General features: G+C 40.6%; 1 protein-coding gene across 1 annotated transcript in view; it reads right to left on the bottom strand.

The window, feature by feature from the left end:
- Positions 1 to 3538: 3538 nt before the first annotated feature.
- The window catches only part of atg9a (ATG9 autophagy related 9 homolog A (S. cerevisiae)), a 40398-nt gene continuing 27456 nt past the window's right edge, over positions 3539 to 16480 (bottom strand). Inside the window, 10 exon segments of the mRNA XM_034195318.1 lie at positions 3539 to 3708; positions 3799 to 3935; positions 5053 to 5320; positions 5409 to 5526; positions 6645 to 6877; positions 7013 to 7189; positions 7191 to 7223; positions 8733 to 8912; positions 10589 to 10742; positions 13721 to 13908. Of these exon segments, the coding sequence (XP_034051209.1) occupies positions 3700 to 3708; positions 3799 to 3935; positions 5053 to 5320; positions 5409 to 5526; positions 6645 to 6877; positions 7013 to 7189; positions 7191 to 7223; positions 8733 to 8912; positions 10589 to 10742; positions 13721 to 13908 (1497 nt within the window). The 3' untranslated portion in view covers positions 3539 to 3699.

Raw genomic sequence — 16480 nt, 5'->3', positions numbered from 1 at the left:
GACAGCAGCCTAAGAAATGCACTGGGTTTATGAGTTCTTCCATCCAAGTGCTAATATGTTAATAGCTCTATTTTTCAGGACCAAATCAATACTTGCCTTATTGGCAACTCCTATTCAACATTTCCCCTTCCCATGGAGCAGAAGGAATGCCAGTTGGAGCCTTTAATCAGGTGTAAGGGCTCTATGAGAAAACCCAGATGTATGTGGATTCTAGTACAACCACATTGTTGGTCAGAGGCATTTAAAAGCTCCAAGAGTCTATTTCTTTCCCTGTATTTCTTAAATTTGCTGCCGTTCAACATCTTGGAAAAAATAATAATAATAAAAAATAACTATGTGGCAAGTAATGAGTAATGCCTTTTTTTTCTTTTTTTTTTTAAATAAATGTAGGTCAAAAACCCCCACACACGCACAGCCAGACCAGGAATGTAAATGGGGGCAAGAAAAGCTCAGAGCACAGAGGGATTTTTGCTTCATTCTCTGGACAGGATGCAGTTATCCATTTCTTTTTTTGTTAAATATAGAATACAGTTGTTGGTTGCTATTCATGTGTAAAATGATATTCAGGGAAACTTTGACAAGGATTTTTCCCCGACAACTCTTTTATAATACAAATCTGTGCATGTGCTCAACAAGCATTCTTGGTGTTTGCAATTTATTCAGAATAGCTAATGAACTGCATCAGTTAAATTGGCCTTTGTGTCACTGCACATGTGTTTCTAGTATGACGCACAATTTTGATTTGATTCATCTTGTGTCAATCATAAATCTGCTGTTCCTTGCAGCAACACAGGAGGGCACAACTAAATGAGCTTTTCCAGGCAAGATGTAGAGTCAGTTTTCTTAAATGAAAGCAGACCTAACCACTGCTTTGTGTCATTGTGCATTAACTCTACAGCACAACCAACAAAGATGGTTACAATAACATTTCTCTCCACCCTTAAGTTATTCAAAATTTACATTACCATTTTTGTTGAGTGCTGGAGATGTACACCTTTGTCATAACTTTGATCTCTATGTAACCATGTTTGTATGTTTGCACGGCAGCAAATATCTTAAGAACACCTAATTTAATTGTGGGCCTATGTATGGAAGATAGAAGTAATTTGATTTTCTTTAAGATCAGGCATGCATAAGGTCAAATTTCTGATCCCATGATAAAATAACAGAAAATGTCAAATTTAATGCAAATTAGGTCAGATATTTAACTTGACTGTTTAAAAGCCAATGTAATAATTTCAATTTATTTTCATTTATATAGCATCAAATCACAACAGTAATATTTTTTCTTCATGCCTAATACTTTGAAATGTGGATGTGGTGTCAGTGTGCACTCTGAACACGTTTGAGCAAGAAGGACCCAGAAGGACTCTAAAGATGCCCAGATGTCAATTTACTCAGATTGCTCTTTACCTTGGCAGTAATACGTTCAACAAAACCACATTAAAAATTCTCTGCATTTATTCATTTATTCAGTATTCACATGTCTAACATAGTTTGGTCTCATCATTTCTCAATATTTGATGTTTTTTCTGTGAAACCCGGCTGACACCTAGAAACCTCATCTTACTTTAATAGATGACTTTACAACTGTACAGTGGTATTTTACAGCTATACAACAGAAAATGGCAATCACTCCTACGCTACCCCTATGACTCACTGCACGCTTGAACACAAGACACAATCCAGCAATGTGATGATACTTTTTAACCCCCTCGCAGCACAAACAAAAAAAAAAAAAGGGGGGGGGGGGTGACAGACCGCAATAGACAACCTCACAACGCTAACAACTACTACTCATCATGGCACATCCCTTTAACACAACATGTACAAAAATCTCGACAACAATCCAAGTTAACAGACATCATCGGTTTAAAAAAAAAGTTTAAAGTGCACAAACTGATATTTGTTATTTGTATGTGACAAGACTGGATGTCAATCACACTGTGATTGTGTGTGAACATTATAAGCTGGATATGAAGAAGATGCTGGGCTGCTTTACCTGCTGTGGGATGACCTGGAATAAGTTGATAATGGTCCTGTACCTGTGCATGTCTGGTAATGCGTCGTCAGTTGCTGGCTGTACAACTGTGTAAATGCATGAATGCAATACTTGGAATGGTTGCAGTGAAATAACTTGATAATCTGCCTAAAGTACATGTTATCTTTTAAACAAAACTGCATCTGTGCAAACAGATATGAGGGAACTTATAAAAATGATTCAGAAAATTAACTTGAATTTTGAAATTGAAGAAATAACAGAAGCAGAGTTCCTGAAAGTGAACAATGTTATTTAAAATGTCAAGTGGACTGTTTACAACCATTTGAAACCCTTATCTCTTAACACAGAAAGCAACCTGCAAGTTAAAATGCAGAGAACAGTGCCACCTTGTGGAACAGTGTGAACAGAACATTTATAAAAATATTCATCCCCTTATTTACGAGATCATGTGAAGTACTGTGCAAAAGGTTTCAGGGACACTTAAATTGCCTAAAACTTTATTTTAAAAAGGAAAGGGTGCACAAGAAGTAGTAATTAGAAATACATATATATAAGAAAAAAATATCCATATAGTTTTCACCTTTAAAATGCCTAATTTATTTATTTTTGGTGATAAAATTACATTTGTTTTGGGTGCTAATTTCTGAAGGGGGAAAATGTTTGCATTTGAACAATTTGCTTTTTGAATTAAGTGATCATCATTAGTACACTCCAAAGAAATATTATAGTTAAAGGAAAAAACAAAAATGGCAACCATTTTTTGGTTGGTTTTGTTGACTAAAAGTGTTTGGAAATTTCATATTAGACCTTCTGTGGGAGGACAGGACATTTTTTTTATAATCTGTAGGGTGCCTAAAGCTTTTACACAGTAATACATTTCTAAATTTTCCCCTCATCATCGACAGAAATTTCCATCCATCCATTTTCTATACCCGCTGACTCCTACTAAGGGTCACCGAAGGGGGCTGGAGCCTATCCCAGCAGACATAGGGTGTGAGGCGGGGTACACCCTGGACAGGATGACAGTCTATCACAGGGCTGACAGAAATATATTTTCTCAATTTACATATTTTGTCACCACATTAATTCCAACCTGTGTTTCATATTTCGCAACAAGCGATACAAGCGCAGCAAAATAGCAAGAACACCTCCAGCAGTGCTCAGTGTGCAGTTTTTCTTTACACGGCAGCAACACATGCACTTTCATGACTAATCATTTGATCATAGAAAAGACCGCAGTGTAATCTAATACATGGTATGGCTATAAGAAGTACGTTGAACCTGTCGGTAAGCCATAATCTTGATGTCTGGATACAGACATTTCTTACATCAGCTTCCTTTGGCATGTTGGAGATTACACACACACACACACACACACACACACACACACACACACACACACACACACACACACACACACACACACACACACACACACACACACACACACACACACACACACACACACACACACACACACACACACACACACACACACACACGTCCCACTGTAGCACTAACCAGATGAATAAGGTTGTCTGGATTGTTGTAGTAATTGTGCATTTGCAGGGCACACTGCTGTCCTGTGTGTACATCTTCATCTACACCAAGAAAGAAAAAAATTCCTCCTAGAGTAGAAATTACATGCGTGTGTTTGGTTGTGGAAGGAGGGAGGCTGGTGTTTATTCTCATCAGTGTTACGTCACCTAAAAAACAAGAAAAATGTCATTTTATTCAAAAGGCACACAGGTGAGGAAACAGTGTAATTCACTTCTCCCACTCATACAAACACTGACTTTGTGTATGTGAGGAGGCATTTCATCCTCTGAGCTCTCCTCTGGGACCGGATCATGTTGTCGCGGCGCTGTCTGGACGTCCTCCGCCCACCCTCCCATTGGCACACGGACTGATCGCACCACCCTTCCCCTTGCACCTAAAGAGTTGGAAATAGGGAAAGGATGAGCTGTGCAGTTATATTTGGAACTATGAAATGTCAGGAACAACTACTGAGCTGTGCCATGTACAAAAATATTGCATGTTGTTTATGATAAAATAATGAAGTACTTTGAAAGGCATTACTAGATTGAATAAATCAGAAGCTAAAATGCTTTCCAATGATGCCTCACATTCTCCCATACACACAGATGTCAGAGTGCTGCCAGCAATGTGCTTGGGAGAAACTTGACAACTTGAAGATTAAGGACTTTACCCAAGGGCCCTTAGTGATTTCCTGGCCAGATAGGGGTTTGGACCGAGGATCCTCTGGTCTCAAGCCCACTGCTTAACCACTAGACCATCACTTGCACCATCATATCTACCCACTTCCACTGGCCACTGAGGTATATATGTTTTTTAATATGCCAGGTTATATCAACCTTATAATTTAGCTCCAGTAATTCCCCTATTGCGCAGGGCTCTGTTCTATTACTACCCCCAACAGTCCAGAAAAAGTGCAAAAATGGGATAAAAGTGCTTACTCCAGTTTGCTTCCTATCATGCTGGCGTATAAAGTGCAGACCTGACAACTGGATGTCTTATAAAGGGCATACCTGGCAACCCGCTCAAAAATGAAAGTAAAGCTGCACCCGGCTGCGTTCTCAGCCAGAACCACAAGAAACGCTGCTTTTACTTCAAATTTTTACCCTGATGGAACACAGTCAAACAAGTTTCAAGCTGTACTTACTAGGACTACCGCATTTAAAGATATGTGAACATGACTAAAGCTGTTAAACTATGAATACTGGAAGTGACTGTGTAATGATGCCGATTTGGTGAATTGGGATGAAATTTTTGAACAGTTTGAACTTTCACCCTGATTTCAAAACGGGTGTCGATGATGGCCGTTACAACTGTATACCAAGTTTGTTCAAGATTGACAAAAGATCAAGATGTTCCTGTGATGCTTCAAAACATGCCCCACTTTGCTATTCAGGATGAAATGTGAAAGAACGGCGCTCTGTGGAACAGGGGTATTAGTCTGCATAGCGCTGATGTTGTCCTTGGAGCTTGCTTTGCAAGTCCTTTAACTTTTTAAAATATTGACAGTCTACCTGCGACAGGCCCCCGCTGGCTGCTGCTCTGTGGTTGAGCCCCCTCCTGACCAAGTGTGGCGTTGCTGGCGGCTGAAGCTGAAGCTGATGTGGGAATGGCACTGGGGCTGGGAACGGATGTAGGAAAAGTGTGCGAGCGCGGGAAATTTCTGGAGCGAGGGCTGGGTTCGCTCCTCACTTCTTCTGGAATGCTGTCACTGCTCTCGTCACTCTCCTGCCTGTGCCACGTGTGGCGGGATAGGTCACCACGCGACTGCTGCTTATGCATCTACAAAATGTTGATATTTTAGTTTTACCAACATGAGCTGCAGGTTATTTAAAGTAAGACTTCTTCAGATCTGCACACACACACTTACTTCATGCATGTACAATGCATGGATGCTCATCTCAGTGGAAGCATACTCTGACAGGACCAAACTGGTGAGCTGACCTTCCCAAGCACTGCTGCTGGAACTCACAGTTCGGGCATCCGTCCTGCAGGAAGAACAAACAATGACAGTAACTTGGAAATGAAATTTCTTGTGGTATATCTCCAGTTTAGCTAACCTAAAAGTTAGCTTCGATAACCATTAATCCGTTAACTTTTATAAACGTTAAACCGATATACCACTAAAAAAAAAAATTTGCGGAAGTTAGCGCTAACTTTTAGCACTGACTCAGTCGCAGCCACATTTGTCGGTTACTGATAAGCTAGTTTCGAGTTTAAGCGCCGCAGAGGTTGCAGGATCACAAACAAATGCACAAAAATAAATAAATAAAAGCCAAACACGGTCATCATCTTTATCAAAAGCCAGTAAATCGCAGTATTAGAAGTTACAGTTTATCTCTATATTATATATTTATAAACCATTAATGGAGCTGCGTTCACAAACACAAAACAAATGCATGAAAACTAAATCAATACAAAATAAAATCCCAAACACGCTCATCGTCTTTATAAAAAGCAATAAATTGCAGTATTAATAGGCACAGTTTATCTCTGTATTATCATTTTAAACACATGAACGGCTCACCCGTGTTGCGTCCAACGCAACTGGTAAAATCTACATCAGACCTGTCGCATCGAGCTTCCCCACCAAAGAAAACCCACTTTAGTTTTGTTTTTACATAAAATACAGCAATAAGTGTCTTTTCACTTTAAAAAAGTAAAGATTTGCATGTACATGCTGTCTTTGAAGCAGACACACTAACTGTCGATTTATGCTACGGGAGCTCATCCTGACAGAACACCGATGTCAGGGACTCAGCACGCTGCGCAGTGAAGGCAGTGAGAGTGCTCAGAAGGGGGAGGGCTGAGCACCTCACAGTGGACTGACTTGCAGACAGACAGACAGGAACTAACATGTATGACTTTAGGGTTTACAAACATTTTGACCCTAATGCTAACCTATTAAACTTTACTCACTTTACTGGCAAAAAAATGTTAGCAGACTGACAAGTTAGCAGAACTAATTTAACGGAAGCCTTTTGGTCCGCTGATGGTTTTCAAAGTTAGCTGAAAAGTTAATTCACTAATGAAAAAGTTAGCTTCGCTAATTAGCGGTTAGCAGAACTGTGGCCACCACTGTATATTTCTAAGAAAATTTCCTCACCCGGAGCCCATCATTGTCCTGCTCATGGCTGAAGTGTGGACGGCAGTTTTGTGAGTGGCACTCAAGCTACCTCTCAGGTGAAAACTTCCGCTGACTGGCGAAAGAGAGCGCAAGGCAGAAGCCCCATCGCTTCCACCAGCTGCTGCGTGGCTTGTCGAACAGCCGTACCGGCTGAAATGACCAGAGGCCACCATGGGCGGACCAGCCAGAAGGTTTGCAATGAGACTTCTTGGCTACAAGAGGTAGAGACAGAGAAAGAGAGGGAGGGGGAAAAAAAACATCCATTTTACTTCTGAGGATCCCCTGCCTTTGAACTTACAATCACCACAGCGGGGTGATAATCAGGAATGAAGCATTGGAATTTATACCTCAGACTCTGACAGTGAGAGTGGATGCAGGTCTGCAGGAACTCCGGTGGCCTCTCTGTGAACTCTTTCTTTCAGCTGGCTGATGAAGTGTGTGGTTTCTTGGGGAGGCTGCCACTGAGGGTTGGTGATGCAAAGTGCCAGAGATAACTCAGTCTTTCCATCTTCAGCCTGCTGGTAAAACAGATGCCTCGGTTTTCCCCTCCGACATCCACTACAAATGAAACAGAAATTTAAGCACATCTTGCAGATGTTGCATTTGCTCTACCATACTGTTGTGACGAAAAGGGAGCTGAGCCAAAAGCCGAAGCTCTCAATCTACTGGTCAATCTTCATTTCTACTCTCACCTAGGGTCATGAACGTTGGGTCATGACCGAAGAACTAGATCGCGGTACAAGCGGCTGAAATGGGCTTCCTTAGGAGGGTGACTGTGTCTCTGCTCTTAGAGATAAGGTGAGAAGTACGGTCATCCGTGGGGAGGCTCGGGTAGAGCCACTGCTCCTTCACGCTGAAAGAAGCCAGCTGAGGTGGTTTGGGCATCTGGTAAGGATGGCTCCTGGGCGCCTGCCTAGGGAGGTGTTCAGGCACGTCTAAATGGGAGGAGACCCTGGGGAAGACCCAGGACTAGGTGGAGAGATTGTATCTCCACACTGGCCTGGCAATGCCTCGGGATCCCCCAGTCAGAGGTGGTCAATGTGGCACGGCAGAGGGAAGTCTGCGGTCCCCTGCTAGAGTTGTTCCCCCCGCGACCCAATCTCGGATAAGGGGTTGAAGATGAGTGATGAGTGAGTGAGATGCGGATGTTGAATGCGACGGCACTTAGCATTCATTGGTGACCGATGTTGTTTTATCCACCACACTCCAAAACAGCTTTGGGACCTGAACAGACACCATCCTGGCAGAGAACCAGTCCATAACCACATCCTGAAAGTGCATACCATTTTTACAGCCAGGTGGACTGAGACAGCACAGACACAGACAGGTAGCATGAGTGGGATTCAATCCCAGGTCTACACCACCTCTGTAATACCTCTGTTCAGACACCTCATTACTCCATAAGCTATTCCGAGGTATCTCTTAATTTCAAAGACAGAAGACCAGAGATGTGAACGTCAGTGTTGAGGAACATGAATCCCTCTATAAGTTCAAGACAAACCAATACACTTCTGATGACTGGATCCAGGCAGTTCTGAGATCCAGAAAGCCTGGATATTGATCCACGACAATTGCAAACCCAGACATTCCTATTCTTCACTCCTCTTTCTAAGTGTAGCATAAAGAGTATTGATTAACCAAAGATTATGGCTTTCCTGATGAACAAAATCACCCAAGTTAGAACATATTCTGCACTACAGAGTTTGCAGAGACAAAACACTTCCCCCCAAGAGCAAGCACAGGAGAGAAGAAACCTCAAGCAGATCCACTCTCAACAAGGGCCATCTGCAGTGAATATACATTTCCAAACCTCACAATGTATTAATCTCCATTGAAAAATTAATTAAATTAGATTATGAATCAAATTAATTCATTTTAAGATGAAAACATTATCACTCAGATTTATAACAGCATCAAAGCCTGTTTAATTTCCATTCTAACTGTGTACCAGTGGACATAGAGACAAGTTTAGCTGCTTTTACTGGATGGAGAATTTCAAATTTTATTGAGTCAAATGTTGTCGTGACCAAACTGACATCAACGTGGCTGTTTGTGGCACTTCCTCACCGCAGGGTGTCCGTGCTGCCTGATGTCCATCTGTGCAAAGGAGCAAGTATCTCCCACACCGACCACCTCCACAGTGAAGTTTCTGAAGAAGTCAATAATCTCCAGAGACTTTCTCCTCAAACAGAAAATCAGGATGATGGGCGTCACAACTGGACTCAGCAGCTCCTCGAGAATAAACACCTGGATTCAAAAGGAGGGGAGGGTTATTACAAAGAAGTCTTTGTGTGAAAACAATATGAACAAAACTGTGGTGATTTAAAGACAGAACATGGTGTATCTGTATTACAAAATATTGTCACTTTACACTGTGGTGTATTTATTGACCCCCATTTTTAAAAATGATACTTCCTCTAACCTTCTCAAATTCACCACCAAGAAATGCTTTCAATGAGACAAAGAGTTCTTGAGCTATTGTGCAGAAAAGAAAAAAAAAAAAAAAAAAAAAAATCAAGATGGCACCCATGGAGACCACAATGGATGACTGTAGACCCTCATTTTTTTTTTAAAGGAACCTTCCTCTAGCTGCCCCAATTCCCCACAAAGAAATGGATATATCAGTGTTCTTAGTTATGTGTGAAAACAATAAAATCTATAGATGAACAACCGGACGGACAGAGTGAAAGCATAACTGCCCCCAAACTTTGTTGAGCAGGGCATAAAACAGTGTGTGTGTGTAATTTTTTTATACATAAAACAAAATACAAACATAAATGAAAGCCATCAGGGGGCTGATGTATACCCTGCAAGCTATACACAACACAATATCAATATACAAGTAAATATACATGTCTGTAATGGTGTTTTGACTATGTATGACTAAGTAAGTTCCTTTGGCTTCTCCCTTTTTCACTCAGGGTTGCCATAGCAGATCAGAGATGGATTTGCATATCTGACATGAGTTTTATGTTGGATACCATTCTTGATGCAACTCCAACATTACATGGAGAAATGTGCAGGGGTGGGTTTTGAACTGGGAACCTTCTGCTCTGAACTTTTTCCATTTACGGATGATGGAGGCTACTGTGCTCATTTGGAACATACAAGTAGCAGACATATTTCTGTACAATTTTCTGGATTTGGGCCTCCATACAATCCTGTTTTGGAGGTCTACAGAAAATTCCTTAGACTTCATGCTTGGTTTGTGCTCTGACATGCACTGCCAACTGTGGGCCTTACATGTAGACAGGAGTGTGCATTTAAATCATGTACAATCAACTATTTACCCCGGTGGTCTGCAATTAAGCTGTAAAACATCTCAAGGATCAGTGGAAACAGGATGCACTTGAGCTCAATTTTGAGCTTCATGGCAAAAACTGTGAATACTTGTGTGATTTCTTAGGTTTTTTTTTTAATTTTTAATACATTTGCAAAAAATCTCAAAGTCGTTTTCCATTGTCATTATGGGGTATTACGGAGTGTGTAGAATTTTGAGGCAAAAAAATAATTTCATCCATTTTTGTAATAAGGCTGCAACTTAACAACGTGGAAAAAGTGAAGCGCTGTGAATACATTCCGGATGGACTGTACATGGTAATAAGCGTTTTACCAGTTGCTCACTAGGTACACTGGCTATCTTGCCACCCAGGTTTGCATTAATTTCTGTCAGGAGAATCTTTTTTTTTTAAACTTGTAAACTAGTTCTTTCTTTGTCCATTAGCCTCCCACAGAATTTCTATGATATCGCAAGATATTATAATGGCTCTGGTTCAGGTTACCCTAATTAAGAATTCAACCATTCTGAGTTGTATGCAATACTTTCAAATTCTTTAAGTAGTCAACAAATGCACATGTAAAGCTTTCCATTAAATTCACCTGCTTCTTTATTATTAAAGATACAATTCAATATTGGTACTCACAGCCTTGTACTGGAAGAGCTGAGAGAACTGGTCACGGGTCTCATATCTATGTGCATTGCCTTGCCAGTGGTCAGGCATATAGTGGATATGAGCCAGGATGACCCGCAACAGCTGCTCAGGACAAAATACCATGTGTTTATCAGGAATAAATGATCTGGGGGGAGAAAAGGCAAAGTTAAGAAACAAAGCTGAATTAAGGTTTCAGCTAAATGATAAGCATTTTAGTTCAAGATGTGCGTAATAGCTGACAAAGTATTGTATGTATGAAGATTAAATGACTAACATGAGTGTACACAGCAAAGAATCAATACTGATGGTTGCTCATCTCAAACAAAGACAGGATTTTTGGGAAGCTGCACATTAAATATCCTACTCAATGTTACCTTAGTTGTTTAAAAGCAGTCTCCACCTCTGCAGTAGTGAGCAGCTTAAGTTACAGGTTATACCATGCTATTCCCATTCTCACATTTCTGGCAGGAAGGCTCATGAGAGTGTGACCAAATATTTAACAATTACAAAGCACAAGACAAGTTCAAAGACTGCAAACCCCGAGGGATCAAGAAAGCCTTAATGAAGCAAATATGGTTAAACCCAGAGACACATTGGAATAAGCTTTTGAAATGTAACGGCATACATTGATACTGGCATCATTTCATGAGCCATGTTGATATGACATGACAATCACAGCCCAAAAAAAAAAAAAAAAAAAAAATTGCAAACCATGTCATGATGGACCGCAATGGAAAACACACTGGGGTTTTACGCGTTAATATCCACAGTATCACTGACAAATCTATCAGCATTTTCATAAAATGACATACTTATATGCTCAAACATTTGTTTTATATTTTATTTCTAGTAAGTCCCTTCGACTGCTCCTTTGATTTTCACAGCAAATCCGAGGTGGATCTGCATGTTGAACTGGGACAAGTTTTATGCCAGATGCCCTCCTGGCGCAACTCCACATTACATGGAAAAATGCGGCAGGGGTGGGGTTTGGACCAGGAACCTTCCACACTGAAACTAAGTGCACTAACCAGTTGGCCACCGCCCCTGCCATTTGTTTTATTTTTCAACAACTGGTATTTGTTTTCTCTGCAACTACAGACTATATATTTAGAATTTTGCTCATCCTATGAGAGGTTCCAGAGACAGTGTGTTGTATGTTGGGAACAAAATGAAATCCAGTGACATTTTGTGATTTTGACCTTTATAAATAACACACACACACAAATATATATATATATATATATATATATATATATATATATATATATACACACATACACACACAAAACCCCTGGCAAACAATTAGTGGAATCACCGGCCTCGGAGGATGTTCATTCAGTTGTTTAATTTTGTAGAAAAAAAAAAGCAGATCACAGACATGACACAAAACAAAGTCATTTCAAATGGCCACTTTCTGGCTTTAAGAAACACTATAAGAAATCAGGAAAAAAAAAATTGTGGCAGTCAGTAACAGTTACTTTTTTAGACCAAGCAGAGGGAAAAATATGGAATCACTCAAGTTTTGAGGAAAAAATTACGGAATCATGAAAACAAAAGAACGCTCCAACACATCACTAGTATTTTGTGCACCACCTCTGGCTTTTATAACAGCTTGCAGTCGTCTGAGGCATGGGACTTAATGAGTGACAAACAGTACTCTTCATCAATCTGGCTCCAACTTTCTCTGATTACTGTTGCCAGATCAGCTTGCAGGTTGGAGCCTTGTCAGGGACCATTTTCTTCAACTTCCACCAAAGATTTTCAATTGGATTAAGATCCGGACTATTGCAGGCCATGACACTGACCCTATGTGTCTTTTGCAGGGAATGTTTTCACAGTTTTTTGCTCTATGGCAAGATGCATTATCATCTTGAAAAATGATTTCATCATCCCCAAACATCCTTTCAATTGATGGGATAAGAAAAGTGTCCAAATATCAACGTAAACTTGTGCATTTATTGATGATGTAATGACAGCCATCTCCCAGTGCCTTTACCTGACATGCAGCCCCATATCATCAATGACTGTGGAATTTACATGTTCTCTTCAGGCAGTCATCTTTATAAATCTCATTGGAACGGCACCAACAAAAGTTCCAGCATCATCAACCTTGCCCAATGCAGATTCGAGATTCATCACTGAATATGACTTTCATCCAGTCATCCACAGTCCACGATTGCTTTTCTTAGCCCATTGTAACCTGTTTTTTTTCTGTTTAGGTGTTAATGATGGCTTTCGTTTAGCTTTTCTGTATGTAAATCCCATTTCCTTTAGGGCGGTTTCTTACAGTTCGGTCACAGACGTTGACTCCAGTTTCCTCCCATTCGTTCCTCATTTGTTTTGTTGTGCATTTCAATTTTTGAGACATACTGCTTTAAGTTTTCTGTCTTGACGCTTTGATGTCTTCCTTGGTCTACCAGTATGTTTGCCTTTAACAACCTTCCCATGTTGTTGTATTTGGTCCAGAGTTTAGACACAGCTGACTGTGAACAACCAACATCTTTTGCAACATTGCGTGATGATTTACCCTCTTTTAAGAATTTGATAATCCTCTCCTTTGTTTCAATTGACATCTCTTGTGTTGGAGCCATGATTCATGTCCACTTGGTGCAACAGCTCTCCAGGTGTGATCACTTCCTTTTTAGATGCAGACTAATGAGCAGATCTGATTGATGCAGGTGTTAGTTTTGGGGATGAAAATTTACAGGGTGATTCCATAATTTCTTCCTCACAATTGAGTGATTCCATAGTTTTTTTTCCCTCTGCTTGGTCTAAAAAAGTAACCGTTACTGACTGCCACAATTTTTTTTTTTCCTGATTTCTTATAGTGTTTCTTAAAGCCAGAAAGTTGCCATTTGAAATGACTTTAGTTTTGTGTCATGTCTGTGATCTGCTTTTTTTCTACAAAATTAAACAACTGAATGAACATCCTCCGAGGCCGATGATTCCATAATTATTGCCAGGGGTTTTATATATATATATATATATATATATATATATATATATATATATATATATTATTTTTTTTTTTTTTTTTTTTTTTTCTTTCACTGAAGCATGTGCATGTGTTTAGAAGATGGTAAACACAGACACACTAATTGGGTGATTCTAATGTGACTCTACCTGCAGATTGTGATACACACTCCAAGCAGTGTGATTGATGACAGGACATGTTCCACTGCGAGCACGTCCTCATCATAGATGGTCAGGGTGATCAGGACAGCCAGAAGGGACCCAGCGAAAAATGCGACATTTTTAGCCACCACAGTCAGCAGAGGGGAAAGGAAACAGTTCATGTACTTGGATGCAGCCTAAATGAGACAGAGAGAGAGAGGAAAAAAGGAGTCAAGTCAAGCCTGGGAGCATGCACTGATGCTTCCCCATCATCACCACAGAACTGTCCTGGGTGCTGGACAGCAAAAACAGAGGACAGACAGCCGGTCTATTCCCACCTCTCAAAAGTAGTCATAAATCTACCACAGGCAGGTGAAAGGTGCACATGACTTTGGACTTCATGCACAGAGAAATGCACCATGTGTCCAAAAGCTGATGCTCCCTCACAATGCAGTCGATATCGCTCATCTGAGTCTCCCTAAATAGCTGCTAATTTGACAAAGTCATTGTGGCGTCAGCTATGGATCCTGCAATGAGACCTCGGATCAAAAACATCCAGTTGTCTCTTTAGGTTACTAGTTTATCAATTTACAGCTGGGTGGACACAGACAATGGAGGTGAAGTGTCTCGTCCAAGAACACAGCCAGGGAGCACGACCAGGACCACTGCAGCTCTTACACATCCATTAAAAGGCTATATTTAATGTGTTTAAACAAAATGGCCAAAGGTGAAATAATTTAAATTAACACGTCTGTAAATCTGTCACACTGTGGGCTCAATATACAAGATAGTGTGTCAATCTGAATAAAAGACTCCCACATTTGGGCACAACCTGCTCATTTTGCTTGCCCCAACAATGCTGCCGAGAACAAAATCTTCAAAGCATGATTAAAGTGCCGGTCACAACCCACCGTGTTTTTTTTGCCGTATGTTTTCTGCGGATGCCACGGCCACTACGTTTTTGTGAAAACGTACGGAGGCAGTAGCAAGAGGAGGGAGGGAGTACGTTCAACGCACGTCTCTAGGAGTGTAACGATAAAGAGAGTTGACAATAAAGCAGTGTGTGTGTGTGTGTGTGTGTTCGGCTTTTCTTTTGATGTATGTGTTAACGAGCGGGACCGGAGCGGCAGGTGTTTTTCGGCGTCGGTGATGCATGAGCATGTCCAGCCTGCAGCGGTCAGTTGTACGAGTGTTTACTTGCCTCCAAAAGTTACAGCTAGTTATTAGACTGAAGCTGTGGAGTGTCTGTGTTGCTGAAGTTTGGAAATAAAGTCCAAGTTCAAGTAAGAAGCTGTGTCGTGCATGCAAGTCTGTCGGCCTCCCCACATCAGAGTTAGTGAAAAGTCACACAAGGTGTGAAACACTGATAGAGGAATATATTCACTACACACTTGATTACCAGCTTTTTAAATTTCAACTTAATTCTAATTTATATATGTGTATCACAATCTTCAAGATCTGATACCTACAATTTAATTCCATAGTATGTGGTGAGTGGCCTACTGCCTCTGTACGGATTTGGTTAATTCAATAGTAATTGAATGAAAATGTGCTGCTTTGAATCCGTACTGAGGCAGTACTCACAACGTGCATCATCCGTACTGCTGGTGAATCCGCAGCCTGACCGCAGCGAAAGTTCTGCATGCACTAAAACCTCTACGGCGTGTCTGCGTGCTCCTAAATTCGTACTGAGGCAGTACTTACGACGTACGGATCTCCAAATTTAGCCGTTTTTGCAAGCAGAGTGCACGCACGTGCAAGTACGGCGGGTTGTGACCACGGCTTAAGGTGCTGGAAATGCGACATGAAATTCCATAGCTGTAAATCTCTCAATGTAAAGTTTTAAAGCAATGTTTGCTGTGTTGTGGATTTCAGGAATGCAATGTCAAAATGCTTTTTTGAATACTAAAACAATCACTTTGAAATAAAATTTGCTCTTGCTTTTGTCAGATTTTTCACTTTTGTAAGGGAGTGTCAGCTTGAATATTTTAGCCGTGTAAATATTTTGTCTGTGCATCATCCAACACATAGGTGCCTGAGTGCTGAGGACCCCAGTGGCTAGAGATGACCAAAGGAAAGCCCATGTAGGTATATATAGTTAATTTTGAGAGGGAGAGATTGACTGGTTGTCTGCCTGGGTACTTGCCATCTGGAACACAAGTTAGCTCCATGGTGTTGTATTAAACCTCATGGACTAGCACCTCCATATCTGGCTGATCTAATGAAACCTTGTGTACCAGCCTCTACTTTGCATTCTCAGGAGGCAGAATTAATGTGTTCCAAAGGTTAAAAAGAAGTCAACAGTCCACAGATCTCTTTCTTATCATGCACTTGTTCTGCTGAGATAAAAGCCTGATTCCGCTGATTCATTCAAATTCAGAGTGAAGACTGATCGGTTTTACGTTTTGAATGACTAATATATAGTTATTGTACTGAACTACTCTTCTCTCAATCTTAAATCAATCAATGTATTTTATTTGTGCCCTTTACACAGCCCAAAAGTGACCAAAGTGCTTTCCAGTAAAACTAAAAACAGACACTTCAGGACAATATACGAGGTCTGTTAGAAAAGTATCCGACCTTTTTATTTTTATTCAAAAACCATATGGATTTGAATCACGTGTGATTGCATCAGACAAGCTTGAACCTTCGTGCGCATGCGTGAGTTTTTTCACACCTGTCAGTTGCGTCATTCGCCTCTGAGCAGGCTTTGTGTGAGCACTGGTCCACCCTCTCGTCGTTTTTTTTTTATTGCAAATAAATGTCTGA

The sequence above is a fragment of the Thalassophryne amazonica genome, chromosome 19 (genome assembly GCF_902500255.1).
Source record: "Thalassophryne amazonica chromosome 19, fThaAma1.1, whole genome shotgun sequence".
Taxonomy (NCBI): domain Eukaryota; kingdom Metazoa; phylum Chordata; class Actinopteri; order Batrachoidiformes; family Batrachoididae; genus Thalassophryne; species Thalassophryne amazonica.
This window is presented reverse-complemented; position numbering and strand designations above follow the sequence as displayed.